The 13,795-nt window shown below is 34.1% G+C and overlaps 1 protein-coding gene across 3 annotated transcripts in view; it reads left to right on the forward strand.

Annotated features, from left to right (window-relative positions):
- AGPS (alkylglycerone phosphate synthase) overlaps window positions 1–13,795 on the forward strand; it is a 148,559-nt gene that overhangs the window by 39,659 nt on the left and 95,105 nt on the right. For all 3 annotated transcript variants that reach the window (XM_059055146.2, XM_067026340.1, XM_067026339.1), the window contains exons 3-6: window positions 6,603–6,693; window positions 8,525–8,645; window positions 8,741–8,815; window positions 13,349–13,420. In XM_059055146.2, the coding sequence (XP_058911129.2) occupies window positions 6,603–6,693; window positions 8,525–8,645; window positions 8,741–8,815; window positions 13,349–13,420 (359 nt within the window). The remainder of the gene's footprint in view (window positions 1–6,602; window positions 6,694–8,524; window positions 8,646–8,740; window positions 8,816–13,348; window positions 13,421–13,795) is intronic.

The following is a 13,795-nucleotide window of genomic DNA, read 5'->3' on the forward strand; positions in this document are numbered from 1 at the left end:
GTAGAGAGAATTTGTTTGGGTTTGTTGTACTTTGTATTTTCAGTGGCATAATTTTTAAAGTTTTACCTCCTATAAAAAGCTATTAAATTGGTTAGCAATTGTGGAACTCACTTAGTATAGATGGTTGCGTCTACTAATATTTTGCTGCCTCTGTGCACTGCCCCAGAGTGAGAGTCACCTTGTCTTTAGTCACCTTAAGTCCTGATGTGCACTTGCTTTTTGGATATTTATGTCCACAGAGTTTTCTTTCCATTATACAGTGATTTCATTGGTTTTTAAAGTTTGCTGTGGTTCTGTATCTTCTACAATATAGTCTACTTTGATCTTAAGGAAAGGTGGTAAATTGACCTCACCTTATATTTTACAACAAAAACCATTTCTTAAAGTTCTCAAACCAGTCTTCAGTCGTGATAAAGATCTGTTCAGTGGTCACCTTGTTTCAACAGTTGGTATGGGCATTTGGCTTTCTGGTAGAAGTTGCATGTTTCCTGCCCATATGTTCACCATACAAATTAAATGTCTTTGTAGCTTTGACTAAACGAGGTTGTAATTTTCTTAAGAACAGGAGTCATATTGTAATACCAATTCTATGTGTCCTGCAGTGCTTAGTACAGTCTTATGAATGTTAAATAAATGCTTATTTATACTTCTGGATGTAAATTCAAATTATTTTGCTGTAAGAATCAAGTCATTCCAAAGCTGTTTCTTATGTTAAGTACCTCTAATTCCTTTAACTTTTCTTATGTTTCTTTTCCATTCATTTACTTTTTTGATTTCAGAGTTTTCTCCTTTACCTCATGATATTTTATGAGATTTTTGGGGGCCCTTGGCAGTATGCTAGGCTTTATGATTATTAAGTCAAGCTTCTTTTACTGTTTTTCAAATCCCAGGGCATTAGGTGCAAGAAAAAGTACAATTGGAAAGCTTTCATTCTTACATGGAACTCTTTTTGAACTGTGTTAAGTTTTATGCAGGAATTATAGATAATGGAGCAGTCTTAAATCCAAGGTTCTGCCAAATAAGATATTTCTTCAGTCTGAAATATTGTGCATTCAGATGTAGAAGTATATTCTGGTTATCTCAGTGGTAGAATGTAGTTTTTTTGCACATGACAGTAATACCAACCTTGTATCTCTTGGTTCAAGTGTCTTGAAAGGTGTTACCTTTTTATTTTATGGGTAATGTTACTTGTGAATTAAGGGATTCACAAAGGTCCGAATATTATCCTGCCATGAATATTAAGAGTCTCCTATATATTACAGAGACCCAAAGTAATTGTATTGTTAAAATATAAGAACCCAGGATTAAAACCTAATATTTCCAAATTGGCCTTTTTGTAGGACATTGTAACACATAGTAGCATATGTGTTATAATGAATTTCCCAAAATTTATACTTTTACTGTCAGGTAAGATGAAGAAAATTTTATATGCTGAATGTCTTAAATTGTTTTAGCTGTGAGTCTTACACTTTCTTTCATTCCAATTTCTTTAAATTTATGAAAAAGGTATTATTATATAATACTTTAAATATCCCATTTCAGTTTGAATGTTAGCACTTGTGATTTTTTAATATAAAAAAGGAACTTGTTGAATAAAACATTTGTTTTTAATTTCTTTCATTCCACTATTTTTGTTTTGCTAACCTTTATGTAAAGATTTATTTGAGAATTTTAGATGGTATTTTTGTTATATAATATGAAGTCATCATAAGAGGTGAGGTCCTCTCAGCCAATGCTGTGTAACTGTCAAAATTACATGACAAAATGAGTGCTTTTTGTCACTTCCAATTAAAAATTCCTTTGGATAGGGCCCACCACTGGCTCCTTTAATATTGAATTCTGTATTATAAACATATTTAATTTCAGTACAGAATTTATATATTACACTCTGATTCCCCCCCCCCCTTTGGCTATCTTTGTGAAGTCAAAGTAAACTTCTGAGGCTAGTTGCTAAAAGCTTTTGCAGTTATTCAAGCTCTGATGAAATGAATGGGAAATAATCTTGAGCAAAAGTATTACACTTTGAACATTTAATTTAATTTAATTTAATTTTGGCTGTGTTGGGTCTTCGTTACTGTGCGCGGGCTTTCTCTAGTTGTGGCGAGTGGGGGCTACTCTTCGTTGAGGTGTGCGGGCTTCTCATTGCGGTGGCTTCTCTTGTTGCGGAGCATGGGCTCTAGGTGCGCAGGCTTCAGTACCTGTGGCATGTGGGCTCAGTAGTTGTGGCTCACGGGCTCCAGAGCACAGGCTCAATAGTTGTGGTGCACAGGCTTAGTTGCTCCGCAGCATTTGGGATCTTCCCAGACCAGGGCTCGAACCTGTGTCCCCTGAATTGGCAGGCAGATTCTTAACCACTGAGCCACCAGGGAAGTCCCTTGAACATTTTAAATAGCTTGTACAGCATAGATGTTAAGACCAATATATAGTCTATTCTGGTTTCTTTTCGGTATTGGTTTAATCGTTCTTTGATCTGGAATAGATAGTGACTACTAGAGTATCTCTTCTTTTCTTCATTTAAACACACACTTTTCTCCATTAAACACAAAAATAAAAATAGCTTTGAGGACTTAAATGGCCATCTTGGAAAAAAATTACTTCTGACCTTACTTCGTACCAAATACAGAGATCAATTCCAGATAGATTATAGACCTAAATACATAAGCTAAAACTATAAAATTGCTAGAAGAATATACAGAATGTCTTTCTGAATTTGAGGTAGGCAAAAAAGCAGAGAACTAAAAGCATTAATATAAGGAAAAAAATGAATCAGACAGCATTGAAATATAGAACTTCTTTTCATCAAAAGACTCCTTTAAGAGAGTGAAAAGACAAATCACAGAGTGAGAGAAAATATTTAATACATACATCCTTGATTTCAGAATATCTAGAGAATTCTTATACATCAATAAAAACATAATAAATGAGTAAAAGATGAACTGGCATTGAAAATAGGATATCCAAATGGACAATAGATATATGAATAGAAGTTCAGTTTCTTGAGTTATCAGTGAAATTCAAATTAATATTGTCAAGAGATTACCAATAGAATGTCTCATAATGAAAATAACTACAATACCAGGTGTGGAGAGGATGTGGAACAAGTAGAACTCTTTATACATTGCTGGCTGTTAACATCTTGGAAGGCTATCTGCCAGCACCTCCTGAAACATATGCATAGACTGTGGCCTAGGAACTCCACCCTAGTTATATAGCTATCTGAAACATGTGATATGTGATCTTCAGAAAACAAGTTCAAGAACGTCCCTGCACATACTAAAAACTGTAAACAACTCTATTTTCTGTCACCAATACAATGGATAAAGTAATTATTGCTATACTCACACAGTGGAATTAAGCCGTGGAAATGAATGAACTGCAACTACGTACACAAACATAGATGACTCTCACAAATATAATATTGAACAAAAGAAAGCAGACACAAAAAGTACATTTTATATGAGTTCATTTATATAACGTTAACAAGATAGTTGTTCCTTTGGTGTGGAGAAAGGTGGTAATGCCTGGAAAGGGGCAAGGAGGGGGATATTTCTGGGGTGCTGGTAATGTTCTATTTCTGGATCTGCATGCTGATTACATGGGAGGTTTACTTTGTAAAAATTCATTCAGCTATACACTTACTTTTTGAATGCATTTTATACTTCAATATTTTGTAAATAAAATATTTATAAAATTAAACAAAGATAAAACAACCATAATATAGTATAGTTTTATTTGGCTCTTCTGTCATCATGGCGGGGAGAGGGAAGTAGAGAAGTTGCAAGAACATTATAGTGAAAAAAATTACCGAATATAGCTACTGTGATTCATTAATAAAGAATTTTAGAATAATCTCACTTGGAATGATGGTAAGGGAAGAATCAGACTAGAGGCAGCATCATATAGTATTTAAGAGCACAGACTTATTTATTACTTATTTAACCTTATTTATTACATAGTTCATATCCTGGTTTTGTAACTTAATAGCTGTGTGACCTTGAGTAAGTTACTTAACATGCCTAACATCTTAAGTTGTTTAACTTCTTTGTGCCTTAGCTTCCTCATTCATAAACTGGGGTAATAGTATCAACCTCATAACATTATTATAAGTTAATATATGTAACAAACTTAGAACAATGCCTGACACATAATAACACTTTATGTTTACTTAAATAAAAATTTAAGAGTACCATTTTAAAATATACATTTTGAAATTTGTTTTGGTCTTTTCTGAAAGTTATTTTATTACTGCCACTGTAACACATTGGAATATTATTGTTTGCATATCAGCCTTCTTCACTACACTAATCTAGGGTTGAATATTTATTTTATCTCTTTATTTCTAGCACTTATTGCTATTTAATATTTTGCCATCTCTGACAAGTATTTCCAAACCTGAAAAGTTGCCTCTCTAAGCACTTGAGTTTTCTGCACCAATATTCTCATATATATACAATTTAGGATTTCTTGTATATATGAAATAATGTTTATGTTTCATATAAGCTCATTTAAATAGATCTTGGGATAGAAGATACAGGAAACGAAATTTGAGTAGCAAATCTAGTTTTTTCATAGTATTCCTGCTCTATAGAGCTCTTTAGTGTGTTTTAAATTTATTGTAGCACTTCATGTAAAATATAAGCACCTTGCAAATCTGGTTTATTTACCATGCCCTCTTCTTTTTCTAGCTGTCACATCATAAACTCCATGATACAATATTATAATTTTTAAGAGTCATATATACTTTAAAGAAATTAAGAAAAATAGTCAATTATATTTACTCACATATTTATTCTTTCTGCCATTATTTATTCCGTTGTGAAGATTTCACTGTATATTTAGTGTTGTATTTCCCTTCAGCTTACAGAAGTTCCTCTGGCATTTCATGTAGGTGTGCTGGCTCTAAGTTCTCTTAGTTTTCACCTGAAAATGTCTTTATTTTACTTTTGTTCTTAAAGGATATTTTCACCAGATACAAAATTCTAGGTTGGCATTCTTTTCCTTTCAGCATTTTAAAAATGTTGTTCCGTTGTTTTCTGGACTTCATTGTTTCTGATGAGAAATCAGTCATAATTTTTGTTGTTATTACATTATATGTAATGTGTCATTTTTCTCTGGATGCTTTTAAGATTTCTTTCTCTTCTTTCTCTCTTTCTTTTTTAAGTTGCAATTTGACTATGATGTGCCTTATGTGAGTTTCTTTACATTTATCTTCTTAGAGTTCTCTGACCTTCTTTAATTTGCGAACTTATGTCTTTCATCAAATTTGGAAACTTTCTGTTATTATTTCTTCAAATACTTTAAAAAAATAAATTTATTTATTTATTTATGTATTTATTTTTTGCTGTGTTGGGTCTTCGTTTCTGTGCGAGGGCTTTCTCTAGTTGTAGCAAGCAGGGGCCACTCTTCATCGTGGTACACGGGCCTCTCACTGTCGTGGCCTCTCCCGTTGCAGAGCACAGGCTCCAGACGCGCAGGCTCAGTAGTTGTGGCTCACGGGCCCAGTCACTCCACAGCATGTGGGATCCTCCCAGACCAGGGCTTGAACCCGTGTCCCCTGCATCGGCAGGCGGACTCTCAACCACTGCGCCACCAGGGAAGCCCCCAAATACTTTTTTAAAATTCCTTTCCCTCTTTCCTCTTCTTCTTAGGTCTCCATTTATATGTATGTTAGTATTTTTCTGTTGTTCCATAGGTCTCTGTAGCTCTCTTTATTTTTTCAATCTTCTTCTCTGTTCTTCAGATTAAAAATGATTTATTGCTCTATTTATTGCTCTATCTGTAAGTTCACTGACATCTCCAGTCTGCCCTTGAGTTCCTCCAATGAATTTTTATTTGAATTTTAATTATAGAATTTCTATTTTGTTCTTTTTAAAATTTCTGTTTCTCTGATGAAATTTATTTTCTGTTATTCACTGGGAACATATTTTCCCTTTTGTCCTTTAGTGTAGTTACAGCTGGTTTAAAATCTTTGTGTGCTATTTATAGTATCTTGGATCATCTTGGGGTTCTTAAGCAATTAACTTGACTCATCTCAAGTTTCCTCCTTTGGTGGTGAGCAGCTGAATTATCTGTTCTGTTCTTTTAAGCTTAGCTGGGCTGCTTAGTGTCTGCTCCATACATGTGTAATTCAAGATCAGCCAGACATTTGGACAGAGTTTATACATAGGTCCCTCTGACTGACTCCTGGATCTGTGTGATTTTTCTGTACTCTTTCCAGATGCCGTGTTCACTATGAACACTGTCCTCTCGTTCTTTCAGCCAGGAAGACTGTAGGTTTTCTGCATTCTTCTTTCTTTCTGTGGTACTAGGCTGGGGCTTTCCCTCAGGCTAAAGCTTGTTTAAAAAATAAAACGAAACTGGAAGCTCATAGAGTGCTGTTTTCTTCTTACTCACTTACCACCTATTTTTGCCTGGTTTGGGGCTATCTATACTGCCCTCAAATAGTTGGGTTTTGTTTGTTTTGTTTTTGTCCAGAGCTTATCATTATATGTGGGAGGGTTGGTTCGATAGGAACTACTTGACCATTACTAGAAACAGAATCTAAGATTTGAACTTAAATGAAGATAACTTTACTCTAATGTTTTACCTTCTTTGTACCTTAGGTACCCTCTTAGTGGCATGATTTTGCCAACTTTTAAAGAGTGGATCCAAAATACCCTTGGAGTAAGTCTGGAGCATAAAACTACCTCTAAAGTAAGCAAATAAGAATGATTAATAATATTCTTAACTGAGTGTGTGTGTGTTTAATCCCAAATTAATTAGACTTATCTTAGTAGTTTGTTATAGTTATTTAATATATTTGTTATTTTTTTGTTAAGAAGTATACTAGTCATATTGGCCTTGTTAGACTTTCTAGGGGTGATTTTTTTTTTTTTAATGTTTTTTAGCATCACAGATACAGAGCCTAGTCTCAGCATTTATCTCAGATTTATCTGGCAAATCTGTAATCCTCTCTGAGCCTCAGAGTTGTAACTGTCTGTCCTGTGTGTCACAAGTAGTAGTGAAGTTCAAACGAATGAATTCTGTGAGGGAACTTTGTTACAAAAATATAAGTTGCTGTTATTTTTAGGTTTTGTAATGAACTGACAGTAATCTAGAATTAATATAGAATAATTTAAAATAAAAATATAATGTTACATTTACTAACAAAACATTTAGAATATTTGAAGATTGAAAAAAGTAAAGTAAAAGTTTGATTAAGATATGGATGATAGAGAATTTTAGTTTGCTCATGTGGTATCACTTTTCTGACAGGTGGTTAGAATCCTTTAAACTATATATGTATTAAACTAATGAAATAGTTAACATTTCTTTATATAATTATAATCTTTATTATTTATTTGTATTATTCGCTATGGCATGGTATTCTGCGTCCCTCTAACTGAGTATAACTTCCATAAGTGCAGGGGCTATGGCTTACACTATATTATCCACTATATCCAACATATTATTAAGGACTGTAGGTATTCAGTGAGTGCTTGGTTGGTTTATTTATAAATCCACAGTTACATTTTATTCTAGTATTAAATTAGGCTAAACAGCTAATTCCTATCCCTCTCAAACCAAATTCTAATTTTTCTTTAAAGATCTCTTCTATTTCCTTTTTTGACTATTTGTGATTACTTTTTTGACACTGATGCAATCTATATACCATATTCAGAAATTTCACCAGTTTTACATGCACTTCTTTTTTCTGTTTTGAGCCCTTTCAGTTTTCAATAACTTAACAAAATAGTAATCTGTATGATGGTAATAATCACATTTAACAGATGAAGAAGCCAAGGTTTGCAGAAGTTGGGTGACTTGCCCAATGTCACATAGCTTTAAAGTTGAAGATTTACTTTTCAAGTTACCTGTTAGTTGAAATTAAGTATCAAGTTTATGATTATGTTGTGAGTTTTAAAGCAGTCCTGTAAAAATGGGTTTATTACTTATTGGGAGGCTTTTTGCTGATCATTTAAAAATAATAAAAGGAAATGATAAATTTTATCTACAGGTGAAAATGTAGTTAATGCAAAAGTTAACTATCTTGCCCCCAGTGTCCCTAGTCTAAAATCAAAGACTTGAGACTTTGCTATCTTCCTTGTTCTTAATTGTAATCTTTATTTTTATTTTTATTTTATTTATTTATTTTTTGACCACGCCACACAGCATGTGGGATCTTAGTTCCCTGACCAGGGATGGAACCCTGGCCGCCTGCGGTGGAAGCGGGGAGTCTTAACCACTGGACCACCAGGGAAGTCCCCTTAATTGTAATCTTTAGAAATAATGAAAAGGTGGGCCATAGAAGCAAAAGAGAAAGCATAGGTTTTTATAACTTATGTTACAGAATGTGATTAACCAGAGCATTTGTAATTGATTACTGTCACAGAGTTGGTTTCCATATGTATTATTTGTTATTTTCCTATGCTTCTGTCCTAGTTTGGATGTAAAAGGATTTACATTTTAAAGTCACTCTCTGTAACCTAGGTATTCAAATTTTATTTTATAGAAATTAGTCAAAGAAACCAATTTTATTTTCTAGGCATCCTTAAATCCTAGTGATACACCTCCTTCTATTGTAAATGAAGATTTTCTTCATGACCTTAAAGAAACTAATATTTCATATTCACAAGAAGCAGATGATCGAGTATTTAGAGCTCATGGTAAGCAACTTCATGTAAGTGCTATGTATTTTTAATTTGTAAATTTCCTATAATTTAAGATGTTTTTGCATTTTCTTTTTTAAACCTCAAAATAGGTCATTGTCTTCATGAGATATTTTTGCTCAGGGAAGGAACGTTTCAGCGAATTCCTGATATAGTTTTATGGCCAAGTAAGTTCTTGTTTTTCTTTGTATTATTAATTCAGTATTGTTAAATTTTAAGTAAATTTAGTATTGGAAATATGTACTTTTAAACGTATGAACTATAAAAAATATAGATCGCTATATTTTTAGAATTTACTAGAGGTCATATCATTCTTAATATGATCATCCTGAATGGTTGGTTTTAATGATTAAATCTTCATTTAGTATGTACATATCCTTTTGCGAGGTCAGTAGAAAAATGTATTTTGGGCTAATTTGAAAGCTTAATGAAATTATTATCAATCAATGATATATTCAGATGTATAGAAACTCTTAACATAACTGATTACTGCAACTAATAATAGTAGTTTGTTGATGTTAACTTGTGGGCTAAAAAATATGGTATTCAAATGATGAAACAAGTTGTTTAATATGGATATTACCTTTGATATAAATAATTAAATTTTGAGAAATTAATTTCATTTAGGGATTTGGCTTGAGATGGAGGATGGATGAGCTTTCTGTTATTATTTTGCTCTTGCTGATGCTTAGGCACTATATTTATATATATGGTTTTTATATCCACGTCTTGTAGCAGAAACTTTAAAGCAGAATACAGGTATACTGCTCCTTACTGTCTATAATTACCTTTTTTTTTTTTTCTTTTTGTGGTACGCGGGCCTCTCACCGTTGCGGCCTCTCCCATTGCGGAGCACAGGCTCCGGACGCGCAGGCTCAGCGGCCGTGGCTCACGGGCCCAGCCGCTCCGCGACATGTGGGATCCTCCTGGACCGGGGCACGAACCCATGTCCCCTGCATTGGCAGGCGGACCCTCAAGCACTGCGCCACCAGGGAAGCCCCATAATTACCTTTTAAGAAGTTCTGTTGATCTTCCGATCCTTTTTTCTCTTCAGATTCCATAAAAGGATTATATAGAGTGTTTTATTTTTCAAAAAATTGCCTCATTCATGGACTCTCAGTTCTTAGATATGATTCTTTTCCTTTGCAGGGAGTATCTGAGGGAAAAATCTTTCTTTAATTTGGGGATAAGAAGGAGGGTGACATATATAGGGAGAAAAGAATCTATTTGAATAGTGTATTGGTGCCCAAATCAAGTTTAAAATTTTGTTCTGTTGAATCTTCCAGTATAAGAACTTCCTGGAAATAGTTTGTTTCCCAACAGGTTGTCAGTTCACTGAGGCCTTTATTTAACTTTAATGTAAATTTACTTTTGGTAATAAAGTTCAGGTTTTTCTTTGCATGAGGATAAGTTTTGAGACAATATGGCAATTTGAGACAATGTGGTATTCCATAGAGTGGAGGTGGCTTTCTCATCTTGCAGTTTAAATATCTACACACCATATCTGTGTATGTACATATGTACACATACCTAGGAAGTCTGTCATTGTGGATGTCTTTAAGTCTGTCTGTAATTGGAGTCTGAATTCTACATGTTGCTTTAATAGGATGTCTAGGGCTTGTCTAAGAGCAAGAACTTGTAATATATGTAACTTTCCTGATTTGGAGTCATACTTAAACCAGAAATTGTCACCATTGTGACCTGTACACAGTGTAGCTATTTCTACCTTTCATTTAGTTTGGATAAGCAGTTAGTTACTTATACATTGTATGTTGTCTATGGTAAGTATACTTATAAAAATAAAGTCTCATTTAGCAGTACTTCACTTATTCAATTTACGCATTATTTTCAGCAGTCTAAATATCACAACTTTAGGCCTGTGAAAATATGTGCTAGGTACTGTTCTAGGTATTGAACAGAAGACACTGAACAAAACACAAATCCCTGTTCTCAGGTGCTATACAATTAAGTGGGGGCAGGAGGAGAGGGAATAATAAACAAATATTTAATGTAGCAAAGGGTGGTAAATGTTATAAAGAAAAACAAGGTAAAGTATAAAAAGATAGAGAATAAATGGGGTGGGTGGTGGGATGAGGGAGTGCTGTGTCAAATAACATTGTAAAGGAAAGCTTCCGATTTGGTGACAATCCTTGAAATAGTTTTGCCTTGTTAAAGGTTTTTAACAGACATCTTCGGGTATTTTATTAATTATTAATGAACTAGTATTCCATTTATTAAAAAATTTTTACCACAGATAGTAAGCTTTATAGACTTAATCTGAAAGCTTGAAAATGGATTTTTATTAAATTTGGAAAGATGCAAATGACATATATTCCTAGCTTTAAGAAAACCTGGGAAATGATCATCATAACTTTTATAGAACAGTATTTTTACTTTCATAAGTGGATATTAATTTGTATGTTTTCATTTGTATCCTTATTTCCCTTTCAGGTCCTAAGCAAGTGATACTCAATTTTTGCATAGTTTCCTTGCTTCAAATCTCTTTTTCCTCCATGCCATTCCATAATTTATCAGGAGATTGATCTTTCTAAAACACTCTCTTTGCCATGTTGTTCCCCTCCTTAATTCCCTTTTGCTAGTCAAACTGAGTCTTAGCACCTCTTGCTTGGGGTTTAAAGTCTTCTGCCTTCAGGTTTATAATACTTACTTAACTTTTACACTGAAAAGTACCCTTTGGTGTGTACAGTAGAAAGGAGTTTGTATGCAGTATATCATGTATAATGTTTAAAGTTTTGTTTAAAGAACAATAAAGAATCATCAATGGATGCAAAAATTAGTGGGCAAAAGTATGAAACATTTATGTAATCAAAGTATTTCCTCACGAGGTATTTATTAATTATAGCTTTTAAAAATAAATTTATTTACTTGTTTTTATTTTTGGCTGTATTGGGTCTTTGTTGCTGTGCACGGGCTTCCTCTAGTTGCAGCACACAGGGGCTACTCTTCGTTGTGGTGCACGGGTTTCTCATTGTCGTGGCTTCTCTTGTTGCGGAGCACGGGCTCTAGGCACATGGGCTTCAGTAGTTGTGGCACGCAGGCTCAGTAGTTGTGGCTTGCAGTTTCTAGAGCGCAGGCTCAGTAGTTGTGGCAGGTGGGCTCAGTTGCTCTGCGGCCTGTGGGATATACCCGGACCAGGGCTCAAACCCCTGTCCCCTGCATTGGCAGGTGGATTCTTAACCACTGCACCACCAGGGAAGCCCTATAGTGTTTTTATATGGAGAAACCTAACAGTTGACCCTTCTGATCCAAGGGTTCCACGTCTGTAGGTTCAACCAATGCTGTTCAAAAATATTTGGGAAAAAAATTACATAAAGGCAACATGCCAGTAACTATTTATATAGCATTTACATTGTATTTACAACTATTTACATAGCATTTACATTGTATTAGGTATTGTAAGTAATCTAGAGATGATTTAAAGTATACAGAAGGATGTGCTCTAGGTTATGTGCAAATACTATGTCATTTTCTTTTTTTTAACATCTTTATTGGAGTATAATTGTTTACAGTGATGTGTTAATTTCTGCTTTATAACAAAGTGAATCAGTTATACATATAATATGTTCCCATATCTCTTCCCTCTTTCGTCTCTCTCCCTCCCACCCTCCCTATACCACCCTTCTAGGTGTACACAAAGCACCAAGCCCATCTCCCTGTGCTATGTGGCTGCTTCCCACTAGCTATCTATTTTACATTTTATAGTGTATATATGTCCATGCCACTCTCACTTTGTCACAGCTTACCCTTCCCCCTCCCCATATCCTCAAGTCCATTCTCTAGTAGGTCTGTGTCTTTATTCCCGTCTTGCCCCAGGTTCTTCATGACCATTGTTTTTTTCTTAGATTCCATATATATGTGTTAGCATACAGTATTTGTTTTTCTCTTTCTGACTTACTTCACTCTGTATGTGTGTCATTTTCTTTAAGGGACCTGAGCTTCCCAGATTTTGGTGTCTGTAGGGGTCCTGGAACCTATCCCCTGTGGATACTGAGGGACTACTATACTGTATTACTAAATGATGAAAGTTAACATTACCAGCAATGAGACTTATCTACATCATGTGCCTCCGGATATAATGCACTGAGAAAGGCACAGCATCACTTCTGTGGAATACCTGCCAAAATGTATAAACTGAATTTAATCCTAAGGAAATAAGCAAACCCAAATTGAGGGACATTATATGAAATAACTGACCAGTGCTATTCAAAAGTGTCAAGGTCAAAGTAGACTGAGGAACTATTTCAGAGTAAAGAAGACTAAGGAGATCTGACAACTAAAATGCAGTGTGTGATCCTGGTCCAGAAAAGAGGACATTAGTGGAACAGCTGGCAAATTTTGAATAAGGTCTCTTGATTAGTTAATAGTATTGTATTAGTGTCAATTGCTTGGTTTTTATAGTTTTTATAGTTATATAAGATGTTAGTATTTGCAGCTATTGGGTGAAGGAAATCTTTGTACCATTTTTGCAACTTTTTTGTAAGTATAAAATTATTTAAAAATGAAAAGTTAAAAAAGATAAAAAACAGTTTTTTAAAAAATATAGTGATTTAATGTGTTAATGAGTGAATAAATGAAGGAGAAGTTAAGACACTAAAGAACTCTATAGACCCTTGTTTTGCAGGGTTATGCAGATTTTGTTCATGTCCTTGTGATTAATTTATTTTCCCTTTTTTCAACAGCGTGTCATGATGATGTAGTTAAGATTGTGAATCTAGCGTGCAAATATAACCTTTGTATCATACCAATTGGTGGTAGGTATTGTGTGTTTTGAATTTTAATGTGATGTAAATTTGTTCTATTTTAAATATTTGTGCCATCCCACTGAAAACATTCTTATAATTATGAAATGGTTATCTTGAAAAATTGGTTTATGGTGTTTATTTGTTATGTTGGTTTATTTCTGTTCTGAGTAGTTCTACCTAAACTGTTTGAGACATGATTTACCCTTAGTTCATCGCTTCTTTCCCATGTGGATCCTAATTGAAGCTGTGACTTACTGCCTAAATCTAAATAAGAAAATGTTCCTGCTTTAGTAATTACTTTCTAACCTTTATCTTAATAGAGAGAATATTATTTTTCAAAAGCTAACTATACCCAACATAAATCTTTGAGAAGAAGGGATATGC

This window comes from Kogia breviceps, chromosome 2 (genome assembly GCF_026419965.1).
Source record: "Kogia breviceps isolate mKogBre1 chromosome 2, mKogBre1 haplotype 1, whole genome shotgun sequence".
Taxonomy (NCBI): Eukaryota; Metazoa; Chordata; class Mammalia; order Artiodactyla; family Physeteridae; genus Kogia; species Kogia breviceps.